The sequence below is a fragment of the Carettochelys insculpta genome, chromosome 12 (genome assembly GCF_033958435.1).
Source record: "Carettochelys insculpta isolate YL-2023 chromosome 12, ASM3395843v1, whole genome shotgun sequence".
Lineage (NCBI taxonomy): Eukaryota > Metazoa > Chordata > Testudines > Carettochelyidae > Carettochelys > Carettochelys insculpta.
Window position 1 is genome coordinate 40,158,619 of NC_134148.1, and position 13,569 is coordinate 40,172,187.

General features: G+C 40.5%; 1 protein-coding gene across 5 annotated transcripts in view; it reads right to left on the reverse strand.

Annotated features, from left to right (window-relative positions):
• Positions 1-4,605: 4,605 nt before the first annotated feature.
• The window catches only part of DENND4A (DENN domain containing 4A), a 140,566-nt gene continuing 131,602 nt past the window's right edge, over positions 4,606-13,569 (reverse strand). For 3 of the 5 annotated variants that reach the window (XM_075006407.1, XM_075006406.1, XM_075006410.1), the window contains 8 exons: positions 13,384-13,530; positions 12,597-12,807; positions 12,104-12,358; positions 11,338-11,455; positions 11,164-11,190; positions 10,436-10,598; positions 6,343-6,407; positions 4,606-4,750 (listed from right to left, as the gene is read on the reverse strand). In XM_075006407.1, coding sequence (XP_074862508.1) covers positions 4,614-4,750; positions 6,343-6,407; positions 10,436-10,598; positions 11,164-11,190; positions 11,338-11,455; positions 12,104-12,358; positions 12,597-12,807; positions 13,384-13,530 — 1,123 coding nt within the window. In that variant the 3' untranslated portion in view covers positions 4,606-4,613. The remainder of the gene's footprint in view (positions 4,751-6,342; positions 6,408-10,435; positions 10,599-11,163; positions 11,191-11,337; positions 11,456-12,103; positions 12,359-12,596; positions 12,808-13,383; positions 13,531-13,569) is intronic. The other 2 variants (XM_075006409.1, XM_075006408.1) reach the window with 2 other exon arrangements.

Sequence of the window (13,569 nt, forward strand, 5' to 3'; positions counted from 1 at the left end):
ATTGAAAATTATTTGAGTACTGGACTCCTTCTTCAAGACCTGCATTCTAAACACCTATCTGAATAACATTGTGAATGAGAATTCCTTGTTCATCTAAAATGTATCAGTTTTTCAGATACCATTTTATATTTCACACATGATCTGAAAAAAGGGATAAATAACATGGTGGCAAAATTTGCAGATCATACAAAAATACACCAGATATCTAAGTCCAAAGTGGCTGTGAAGAGTTATTACGACATCTCACAAAACTGGGTGACTGCAACAAAATGTCAGATGAAATTCAATCATGATAAAGGCAAAGTAATGCACATTGAAAAACATCCCAACTATACAGACAAAATGAAGGGGTCTAAGTTAGCTATTACCCCTTAAGAGATCTTCAACTTGTCATGGAACAATCCCTAAAAATATCTGCTCAAAGTGAGAGACAGTTGAAAAAACTAAACACAGTGACTACATCTACATGAGAAGCCTCTGTCAACAGAAGTCGCTGTTGGAAGGGATTTCCCAGCAAAACTTCTGTTGACAGATTGCATCTACACATAAAAGCAGATTGAAAGAGCAATCTGCTCTGTTGACAAGAGAGAAGCCAGACTGTCCAGCCCTCTATCGACAGAACAGCTGACTGGAAGCTCTGCAAACAGGGCTACCCAGTGAACCAGAAGTGCTGTCTGTTGACAAAAGGGACACAGAGTGTCTACACCGCTGTATTGTCGAAAGAACACTGTTGAGAGAAGCATTACACCTGCACGGGGAGAGGTATAATGCTGCCCATGGATGTGCTGCGTTTTATCGACAAATTGTCGGCAAAGCAAATTTTGAGGATAGACGCTCCATGTTTTTTCCCCACAAAAGCCCAGTTTTGTTGGGAAAAGCCTCTTGTGTAGATGTAGCTAATGTCAGAACTATTAGGAAAGGAATAGATAAGATAGAAAGATCATAATGCCACTATAGAAATCCTTGGTATACCCAGACCTTGAATACTACATGCAGTTCTGGTCATCTTGGCTGAAAAAATACTTTAGAAATGGAAAAGAAGGATAACAAAATGATTAAGGGCATGGAACAGCTTCCATAGGAAAGAAGATTAAAAAGACTGTGACTCTCCAGTTTGGGGGGGAAAAGAGATGACTAAGGAGAATCTGACAGATGGCTATAAAGTCATGAATAGGGACGAGAAAATAAAAATATAAGAATGGCCATATTGGGTCAAATCAAAGGTCCATGTAGCCCAGCATCCTGTCTTCCAACAGCAGCCTATGCCAGATGTCCAAGGGGGTTGTGAACAGGACAGGTAATCATCAAGTGATCCCCCATGTCACCCATTTCCAGACTGACAAACAGAGGCTAGGGACACCTGTCCTACCCATCCTGGCTAGTAAATATTGATGGACCTATCTTCCATGAATTTATGTAGTGAATACGAAAGTGTTATTTATCCCTTCACATAACATAAAAACCAGGGACCATCCAATGAAATTGAACACAAAGTAGGTTTAAAACAAAAGAAAGTACTTCTTCACAAAACACAGTCAAACTAGAATTTGCCACTGTCAGAAGACAGCATATTGGCTAGATGGACCATTGGTCTAACCCAGTATGGCTGTTCTTACGTTCTACTATTGCTACAATTGACTGACTTGCCACAGGTTTTGCAAAAAGAGTATTTAAAAGTTACATGTATAATGATTCCATTTCATAATTAAAACTATATGATATATCAATGTAAAGCAAGCACAACTAACCATCAGCAACCTTTTATAAATGCAGGCTTAAGCAAGCAATGTCACACTAAAATTGCTTGTGTGAAATAACCAGGCATCCACAATATTTTTATGATACATTATTTGCTTTCACTATAATACTGAAGGAAAATTTCACACCTGGCAAACTTGTTTGGTCTTTTACAATTAAGGTCGCAGAAAGGACTCATAACCAAGTCAGGCTAAAGGACTGGACTATATTAAAGATATTGATATTCCTATACTAGCACAAGTGCGTAATTGAAATGTAATGCACTATCACATGAGATTTGATTTGGAGACCAAACTCAGATACTTATACCAGAACAGGCTAACTGCACAGACTAAAACGTGAAGCCTGCTTCATCGTTTTCCAAGTACCTTTATAACACCAATGACAGCTCTGGAGAAACAGCTTGTCCTCCTTCATGGTTACTGAGTGCTATAACATGGTGATAGTCAAGTTGTGCTAACTGTAGCAGGAAATAAGATTTAAAGAAAGTGGTGTAAGACTGCATTATACACTGCATAAATATATAAGTAATTATTTACACACATGGCAATTATTGTAGGTAATTTTTACTTGGTAAATACGATGTAGCTATAGCAGAGCATGCATGCATGTTACCAGGTACTTACAATGAGTAAGTTCAAAAGCAATGACCATGTATTCTGCATGCTGGTTTTGAAGACTGAGTTGAGCACGTTGCCAGAGTTCTTAAGTACTAAAACTGATAATTAATACAACAATTTCATTACGCCAATGCGGAATATTTTTCAGGAAATGTGGGCGTTACAAAATAAAGCATCACAAATGTTAAAATAATTAATTGCATGAAGTGTAACGTGGTTATTTCCACCTAAACAATAAATAGCTACACAATAAGCAGCATCATAGAGAAGAGGTATTATTGAATAAAAGCTGTATCCCAAAAGACCACGTTCATCAAGATGTATCTTGCATGTAACATTTAGAGTAAAACGCAGCTCTTGACATTTTAAAACCTTCTGGTTAGGGCAGGATCCCCTTACTGTTTTGTAGAAGGGTTGGTAGGCGCTTGGAAATAACTCTCTAATGGTCTGATCCTATTTCTGTTTAATAATAAAGCCAACAGATTTTTTTCTATTTTCTTCAGTGGAAACAGGATGGAGTCCTCATCCGCCTCTTGTTAGCTGTTTATAAGATGGTAGGTGCTAGTGTCTGGACCAATGTAAAAATCTCCCACCAAAAAGGCATATTTATCTTTTCCATCTAGCTATGTATTACAGTACAACTGCTCTTGGAAATTAGAGAGGCTGTGAGAACTCTGCAGGCAGGCAAACCCAAGCCCATCTGTCAAAGATTGAAAGAGCGTCTTCTCCACCTCCAATCCTGTAGAAGGGTAGGAAAAAGAACTTGTACTTGGAAATTCTGAAACTTTATACAGAAATCCCACCTTCTGGCAAGGCAGTGTCTGTGACTGACTGCACAAGATTTTCGGAAATTTCTAGCTTTTTAAAGTATATGCCAGAAGTCATGGCTCCAACGTGGAGAGTTATGCAGCAATATTTTCTTTACAGAGCTAAAGTTAGTGTGTTGCCTGTAAAATATAAGATCAGCTATTCCAAATACACCTTATTATACATAGCACAGCTCAACCTATTACATTCCCTACATATTTATGTAGTATATTTGCTGTATCAATTTTCTTATTTTAAAAAAATAGTGTAACTTTGGACTAGCATAAACTAAATGCCATATTTAGGGCATTTACAAACATACCTACATCTCCATATGCGGGACTGTATGCTATACATTTTATGTGGAAATATTTTTGTCCACTATTTGCTATACACCATTTAATATATATCCGCAGATGCATTAAATTAGTGAATGCCAACAGCTAAAAAGCATTGGATCTCCTTACACGATGAGATCCTTCAACGTATTACAGAATTTTGTGAAGGACTTTTACAGAAATCAAGATACTACAGAGTCAGAGTATTACTAACCCTAGTTTTACACAAGTTTGCCACACTTTTCCTCTGATTGCAGTGGCAGTACTAATTTTGTTTGTGCAAGAGAAACACTAACCCCAGAATCAGAGAGGTAGCCGTGTTAGTTTGTATCTTCGAGAACAACAAGAAGTCCTGTGGCACCTTATAGATTAACACAGATGCATCTGATGAAGCAGGTCTTCGCCCATGAAAGCTTATGCTCCAAAATATCTGTTAGTCTATAAGGTGCCACAGGACTTCTTGTTGTTAACCCCAGAATGTTACTTAAGACTGTGCAGAAATACACAAACAATTTAAAAAAAAATATTTTTTTCCCCTAAACCTAACTGGACCAGTTACTATAAATAGCTGGAAAAAATGAGCACTCTATTGCTTTTGCAATAAGTTCATTTAAATTCACCAGAGTAATTTAAAAAATTTTAAAAATATCAACTTACTATAAACAATTTAAAATATACATAATACAACTTTGTATGCTCTTCATACCATTTTGAATATTCTATGTAAACAGATTTGCAGGATTTACTTCACTCATGCCACTTTCAGTGCATCATATTTGCCTACCTCTTCCAAGTTTTCTTTAAAGGACTGTAAAATTTCGTCCCTTGTTAGAGAACTGATTTAGTTTAGGGTCCCCAACTCAACAAAATGATTTGCAGAGAGCAGCAAGGAGGGGAAAATAGTATTAGGCCCATTCTTTGTCTTATGGTCCATTTTTGTAACTGTCCATAGGCCATTTTTTCCAGTTCTTCTGACACAGTATATTTGTAAATGTTTTCAAACACTGAAGATAGAGATGTTCTTTGTGACTGAAGAGTTACTTTGTACACTTATACAATTCATATATATAGATAGATATAGATGTATTTTTTAAAGATATGGTTCTCCAAAAATCTTTCGACATTCCATCACTCCAGTACTTGGCGGTCTATCACAGTTGTGAGTACTCTTGACCTGACTAGCTGTGAGACGATCATAGGCCATTTTGTATTCTCTGTCAAAAGCCTCTATAGAAATAAAGAAAATCTGTGTATTGTACTGTAATTATACAGACAACAAAATAAGATTACCACCATTCTATTTGCTGATAACCAAATCTCTGAGGCCCTGTCCCTGCTCTACCTCTTTCCCCAAGATCCCACCTCTTCCCTCTGAAGGATGAAATTGCCCTTTTTAATGAATTATAGCTACTTATATATGACATTATGTAACCTCATGAACTGTGGACTGATTTTTTATATGGTATTTTATAAATGAAACTGTGTTAACCACTTTTGGATAAATATGTTAGTACCGTAGCCTGTTAAGAATTGCCTCTGAAGAATCTGTTACTGTAACTTTTTTATACCTATTGTAACTAAAACATCATTTTAAACATTGTAACTAGAAGTGACTCCACGTGGTAACTAAAACCCCTTTTAAAACCGTTAATACACTGAAAACAGAAGTGACTCCGTATTGTAACTGAAACCCTGCTTTAAACTTTGTGCTGCCTTAACTCTGTTTAAGGTGACGCATGTGTCTACAATCTCATTTATAAGTGTGAATGTGGCCACGTGCGCAATGGCATCTGTTTCAGTGACCAGCTCCCAACACCACCTTCATGGCCAAAGAAGAACACGGGCAAGCACTGCAAAAGAACCCATCCAAGAAAGAGAAACACAAAAGCCCCATCAAGAAAAGAAGGTCAAAATGTTATCTGCCATTAACTGATGATTCATGGTCACAGAGTGCTCTGGGGCAGTGGGACAGTACTGGCTCTATGGAAAAAAAATATAAACAGACAGGTGCAAAACGACAGGGTCAGGTGTTTTGGTTCTCCAATCATCATCCAGGAGCACTGGTACGCACCGACACAACCTGGCCCCCACTCTTGTGTCCAGAACACTTGGCCAGTGGACTAGCATGAGCAACTGAAGCTGGTAATTCTATCCCATTTTTAGAGCTGTGTGTATGAGTGCTAGGATATGTGGTGGATAATTTTAGTAGCCAGGGACAGTAAATGAATTCTGCATTCACAAAAAATATTGCCTTATCCCCTGAACAAGATTCTGCTAGTTCTGTTTCTCTATGTGTAACACCTGAAAGCCTTGTCCCATCACTTACTCCTCCCACCCCACTAGTGTCTCCTTTTCCTCCTCTCCACTGGTGCTTGCTGGATCAAAGAGGCAACCCCAGCTCAGTATGGGCCAGCAGGGGTTAATGACACGATGCTTTCCCATGGTAACCCAGCTTTTGGTTTAAGTGCTATTTAGAGTTGCCAGGTCCCCTTTTTGACTGAATTTTCTGGTAGAAAACCAAATACCTGGAAACCTTAAAGTACACTCAAAGACAGAAGCAGAAAATCAAACTATCCAGGAGACATCCAGATAGGTGGCAAACCTATGCCAATATTATAGTTGTGGCTATTTTCATGAAACAGCCAAAGATTCCTTGTAACTGTACTTATTTTATTTACATATCCACTGTAAAGATATATACTAGGAAAGCATATTGACACTGAATGATAGATATATGTAGATATTTTCTCCTTAAAGTGGAAATAATGGTTTGCATAAACTATTTATTTACATTTACCTGAATACAGTTTATAACTTACCTATATCAATGTTCTCTCTTCCTAGAGCAACAAGTGAAAGAAATAGTATTTCTCTATACAGGCTCCTAGAAAAAGTAAAAATAAAAATGTAATTAATCTTAATGCTGAAAGAAGGTAGCATTTGAAATCAATACTTCCGACAATTCAAAATCATGCCAAAATCCAAGTAAAGAAATGGTATTTATTTTAACACATTGAAAAAAATGCCAACTTGAAAATTATTATTTGTTGATCCCCTGTACTGTGTTTGATGCTCAAAAACTGGATGTGACATGGACCCTTTACCTAGGAGGTTATAAGCTAAAGGGCTGATCCAACTTCCAGTGAAGCTAGTGGAGTCAGGATCAAGCCCTAAATGCACATAGGGTATGGACACAAAATACACTAGTGATAAGATATTACAATAAAAATTTGTCACAAACTTCTTTCCGAAGATAAGTGATTTTTTTCAGAGAGTTATAACATTTTCCATGGATACATTTTGATTCTCTTGGAGGGCACAAAGTACCAGCAGTCATTTCACTTGTCTGTAGGTGCTAGCAAAGCTGAGGCCTGCCACAGGGTCTTTATCACATCTGTGATGCTCTTTATCAAAGGCAAAGCAATACAGAAAGGGCTAGAGGGAACCAGAACGTCCACCAATAAGCTGGCATCATCAACCACTTCCTCAGCTTTAATGTCCAATGCCTGGGCAACCCTGCATAGCAGCTGCTGCAACACTCTGGAATTCTCCAGAGCTGGGACTACTCCAGGCCTATCAACGTCTCCTCTCATGAGCAGGCACCGGCTACTGGAGGTGAGGGTTGTTCTCTGCCATCTCCACCTAAGGGACCCCTTGATCTTGGAGGGGACATAGTAGGTTGGACAGGTGCTGTGAAGTGTGCAGGTAGTTGAGGCTGGTGTTAGCTCCACACCAATGCCAGTTCCTGTTGTGGAATGTGCCCCGCAATTTTTATAGGTACCAATGTGTTCTGTACCAATGACTGAGGCAGGCTTGGTGCCAGGGCCAGTGTCAATACTGGTGTCAGTGTCTTCAATGCATCATGCACCAATGCCACAACTGGGGCCACCAGAGCCTCTGGTGCTGGAGCGGTCAATGTCAGTGGTGGTGTTAATGTCTGAGCAATAGCTCTATTGTTGATTATGGTGCGATGAATATCATGAATGCCATTGATGCTAACCCCAATTGAGAACCTTGGCTCCAATCCTGGGCACGATGGAAAGCCCATCGACTCCAAAAGGGCCACTGAAGAGGCAACTGTATCGGGGGACAGGACAATGGTGCCATACTGAGGATCTTCTGCTTCTACTAGAGTTGGAGAGGTATGAGTCTGACTCAGTAGGAAGACCATGGTAGCACTGCTCTTGAGGCAGAGTGTCGAGAAGTAAGGGACCTGCTGCATTCCCTGGATGGCAGCACCAGCCCACATGGGTGCTGGAGTGATAGGGATCAGCAAACCATTATAGCTGAGATTCCCCTCAGCTGTACTTGGTGCCGGGCAGTGTTCCCTGTAAGCTGTTTGCTTGCGTGGCCATGCAGGACAGATTCAAACACCAAGTAGGTCATTAGAAGAACAGCTACAGCTATGTTGTTTGTTTCTACTGGTTGTGCACATTCGCACATGCTTCAGTGCAAGTAAAAATTATTCTACACGTGGATGGAAAAAACTCATTCCACATGGAAGAGTCTAGAGCAAGGCTGAGGACCCTTTTTGGACCACTGACCCACAGGAAAACCAGATGGGGCCACCCATGAGTGAGAAGCAAAAAAAAAAAGAAAACAGCTTTCACTGACCTGGCCCCAAGTAAGGATTAAAAAAACCCTCTCAGATGTGGCTCCCAACTGAGAAGCCGGAAAAAAAAAAAGAAGACATTTGCCTCACTACCCCCAAGGTACATTCCAGAGCCTAGGGGGACCGGGGTAGTAGATTTTGTGGGGTAGAAAAGGTGTTCAGTGCATGGGAGAGGGATGCCAGGCAGTAGGGTGAGGTGGGGATGTGGGGCAGGAGATAAGGTGTAGGAGCAGGTTAGATGCACGCCTGTGTGCAAGCACACTGGGCATGGGAGATCTCAAAGGAGTGCAGGAGCGGGGGATGAGTGTAGGGTCTGGGCAGGGGTGGGCAGAGAATGGTGTGCCTACCTAGCACAGCTGGAGCAGGAGAGGCTGCATATGGCTCTGCATGCTCTGTGCACTGCAGGGAAGTGCCATCCCACATCACTCCCATTAGCCAAATCATGGCCAATAGGAGCAAAAGGGGTGCTGCTGCATGGAGCACTTCCCTGCGGCTTGCAGAACCACTTTCTCCCCCCGGCCAGGCAGAACCTGCGGATCCAATCTGGCCTACGGCTTGCTTTGATTGGGTCTATGTGGCTCAGGGCTCTCGTCCACAGCGAGGAGCTACTGATGGGGCTCCAGCCACGATACCCGACCACTGCCAGGAGTTCCAGAACCAGCTCAAGCCCCTGCAGAGGTACTTTGAGCCTCATGGGCTAGATCAAAGCAATTCCAGGACCAGAGTGGGCCCATGGACCATACAATCCCAAGCTCTTGTTTAGAGGGAACATTGGCGCTGGGACGCCCTTGTGTCTCAATGGTAAGACTGGTGCCTGTGCCACTTCAGAAGCCTCTGGGGCAGATGGGAGCAACAGACATTCTACTGGTTGTGGGAAACTGAGGCCAGCCCAGACTCAGTTGCCCTCCCCCCTGCAGATATCAACATGGCCACAGTCAGTGGCTCCAAGCTATCGCCCAACTGTGGTGCCAGTGACGTTTGGTCCCTAGACTTAGCCAGGGCTGGGGGTAATCCACCTGTGTCTGATCTCTCTTCCTCGTGCACCAGCAACTTGGACCAGTCCTGGTGGCTAGAGTGCTCAGAAGGTGCTCCATGGAGGTGCCAATCTTAGCCTGTGTCCTTCTTCGGTGTCAGCTCATTCAATGACAGCACTGGGGCACTCTGCACAAAAGGGGATGTGGTGGGAGTGGGATTCCTTGTGCCCAGCTCAGACTGACATCAGACGGCAGCTTCCATAAGGAGGATTTTGACAGCTGCTCTGTCCTTGGTCAGAATTCCTAATAAATCTTGCAGTGGTCCTTCAGATGATCTTCACCTAGGCACCACATGCAGGAGGTTTGGGGGGCGAAGGAGGGTCACTTTTAAGCATGTGGTTCATGCAAGTGTAACAAGTACTGAAGTCCAGGGATTGCAGTCACAAATGAGGTAAAAAGAAAAAAAGGGGCTGGGCACAAATGGAACTTATAAGTGCTACTGCATTAACTATAATACCTACTAGGAACTATGTATTCTCCAAAAGAACTGCTGATCCACTTGCCAAAAGCACGAGAAGAAAAAGGGAAAGCTTCTGCTGCCGTCAATGGTGGTAAGAAGGAACAGAGGTGTGGCAAGGTGGGACAGATCTTTATTGGGCACCAAGACTCTGTGACTCCAGGGAGTGCCCAGGCTGACTACAGGGCTTGCTGTTAGCTCAAGTATTTTCCAGCTGCTGTGCAAGAGCACGTGCACACATGGTAAGAATTAAAACCATCACCTGAAAAACAATTTCATTTCTTCCCCTCTCCTTTTAGTCTTTTTTTTACTTTCCCTCCCTTTTTCCATTGGAACAGTGAAGGAAAAAAGTTTAAGAGGGGAAACTAAATAACATTTTTTCTTCCTTTTTGAGAATTCTACCCCTATATATATTTACAAATATAAAAAATGGGAGAAAAAGCAATAAACAAATAGCGAAGGGGGGAATAAAAGAAAGTGAGAGAAAACCACCCACCCTAATGAAAACAAAATCCAAGAGAAACAACACTTCTTGCATGCTGTAAATAAACAAAACAATCTCCACATCCCAAAAACCAAAATAAATAAATCAAACCCCATGTTCCTAGAAAATATGGTGTGAAATTAAGAAAATGTTTTTGCACTAAAATGGTTTAAAAAACCATTGACCACATCTAGTAGATAGTCTTGAGAGAATATTGTTGAACAGCTTGAAAGGTTGTGAAACTCTCAACATACTATTCATACTGAGATACCATGGTTACTGCAAAAAGCTTTTTTTTTTTAATTTGATACATGAATATTGTTACCTCTGTCTTTTAATTTGTGGCCATTTGTTCAATCGCTCCAAGATTTGACTCATTGGTCCATAGACATCATTCATCTTGATACTTTTCACCATGCTTCTCAGGTGATCCTGGTTAAAGGAGTCATCATCTTTTTGCAATAAATGGACCACTGGATATTTTTGGGCTGCCAAAGAACAGAAACACCATAGGAAGAAATATGTTTTTTGTACAGCAGCTTGATATGAGAAAACAAAACAAAACAAAAAAAGCCAAGGACTCTAAAAAAAATGTGGACATGTTCAATAAGCTACCAAAAATAATAAGAAACAAGCATCAAGTCAGAACAATACCAAGGTAAAGAAAGAGAATAGGAACATATGAGACAAGCAAAAAGAAATAGCCATAAACGGGACTATCGACCATTTGTAGGTCTTTTAGTGGCAATCAAATACTTAGTAAAAATAAACATTCTCAGATTAGAAAAGAGGCTAAATGAATGGATTTATTGAAATGTTTTGTACAAACTACTTGTTTAAGTTTTGTGAATCACCAAGCACAATACTGCTACTCCTTTCTCCCTCATAAAGGAAACAGTGACCGGCAATGGTGGCCTACTTGTACTGGAAACCAAAACTTGTTGAAGCAGTATGTTGGAAGCTAAAATCTACTGTAAAACACACGCACACACCAAACAAATAAATATATCACACAAAAAAGTTAGCAATAGCAACACCAAACAGAACACTCACTCTCAAACAAAAGAGTACGATTTTGACCTGCAAGACAAAGAGAGTGGGTTGATCAAAAATCAGTTGTGTATCTATACAGAATAACTGAAACAAAAAAAGAAATTTGTTTTCAAAATACATTCTTTAGTTGAGAAAAAGATTAAAAATCAAAGCTATTTTGAAAAGACAACTTACTCTGTGCATTCCACAAAATATATAGAGGCTGTCCTGGATCCTGGTGCAACTTCATATTGTCCCACAGCATCTGAATGAGAACATATTTACTGTCTTCTGACATACAGTTTCGTGGAATCTGAATAGGAAGATTAATACATAAGCCTTTGAATATGGGGATAGTTGATGATGTGGTTCTAAGAGCTGGCTTTCACAGTTTAACCTACATACATCAAACCAGTAGGTTAGAGGAAAACAGCTTTAACCTAAGTCATTGGAAATTGGGTCATTCATAGCAAAACCGCTGTTATCCATTATAATTTGAATACTGGTGATTCTGGTAGTGATGAAAGCCCTGGGCTCTGCAATAAGGTCTAAAGGTTAATTTCTCCTTCTCACCTTTCCACAACGACCACCTTCACACCCTCTATTCCATTTAGCGCCTTTTTTTTTTCCCCTTGAATAATAAAAATAAAAAATGTGAATTGTGAAATCCCCTGTGGTTGAAATAGCACACCAAACATCACGGAAGCTCTCGTTAGTAGTGTACCACACCCTGCACAGGCACCAGTGCATCTCAGTTCAAGACCTAGGGCATGGAAATACACTGGGCCAATTAAAGTAAATGTGGCTATAACAATTTGCACTAGCTGAGGATTGGGCCCAGTTAGTTTGTAAGCAATAGCACAAGACTATTTTCCACATAAGGACCACGGAATCAGATTAATTAGTGAAAGACAAACTTTCAAGTCATCATCATTCAGTACTGCCCTATCTTTCCCCATACCTTTGAGTTTTTATTACAGTGCTCAGAAGAAAGTATTAGTCCCGGTAAGTTACTGGGCAAGTCCAGACGCCTGAAATACCACACCAGATTCCAAAACACGATAGGATGATGGTCTACAAAATCTGCCACTGTTATCACATGATCCCCTTCATTTTCAAGCAAGCTTTCAAGTTCTTTCCATAGCACTAGAGGACTTAGGTAAGGAACAGTGATGGGGTCAGGACTACACAAATGCCATTCTAGTCCCAAAGAATCCTATTTAATAAAAGGAAGAAAAAAATCATATGAATTGTAACTGTTTATACAAATTCTGAATGGTAACTGTTTCTTCCAGGAATACCAAAGTCTACATGCTGAAATTAAGTTTAGTTTAAATTAAAATAATGAGATCTATTTCTGCTTGTAACTTGGGAAGATGAATTTAGCTGACATTAATGCTATCCTGCATGAATACTTCCAACATTGCTTAAATGAGAAACAAACCACTACATACTGTAGTTCCTTGCAAAGTGGTGGGCAGGCTGCCAGTGGGAACAATATGGTTGAGCTTCCGACTTCCCTTCTCAGCTTCTTCCAGTGGGCTGTAAGTACTTACACTTCTTGCTACAGCATGACTTGGACATTCTGACCCAGTAATATTTTGTCTTCTTCCTGATGGAATTTGGATACTTCTGGCACAAGCATTGTCTTGTTGTTTTGATTTGCTGGAAAATACGGTTATAAACAAGACCAGCTTTCACATTTTTCTTCCTACTGTTCACAATACAGTGTATTAAATGAGCAAAGCTGTAAAACAAAAACCTAACTGGCACCTTACTCTGTGGATCTCGACGCTCGTTGTGACCGAGAACCCCAGGCCCAAAGTGGCACCTCAAACTCCAACCAGCCAACTACAGTGCCCATCCCAAGGGAAGAGACTCTCCTTCCAAAGAACAGAAATCCCATCAGAAGAAAAATGATTTTTGTACAGCAGCCTAGTATGAGAAAACTATGATAGATGCTGACCCCTTTCAGGCACTGTAGCTAATGCTGCAGGATTATGGATGTGTTGTCAGTAACTTTCTGCCACAGGGACAGAATGGAAACAGTTAACCCAGCAAACATGCCAGATGTCCATCTCACTTGGAGCAGCAAGGAATAATGAGGAGATCTGAATGTTAACAGAATTTTCTTCTATCTTTTCCTTTTGTAATGAATTTTTCATCAGTTATGAATTTACACATGCCCCCTACTTATTTCAGGTAAATTATCAGTCAATAGAAAATCCACATTACATTTACCATTTTGGGTTAAAATCATCTTGAATGGGCATTACAGATGCAACAAGACCTGATGTGGGAGCAGAAACACAAGACTTTCCTGTCTGATTTGTAAAAGGTGATGGAAGCTGCATATTCTCTGAAGATGGACTGGACTTCAGAAAGTACCTATGAGGAGATGAAGTGTCATTAAGCTGTTAGAAAGTC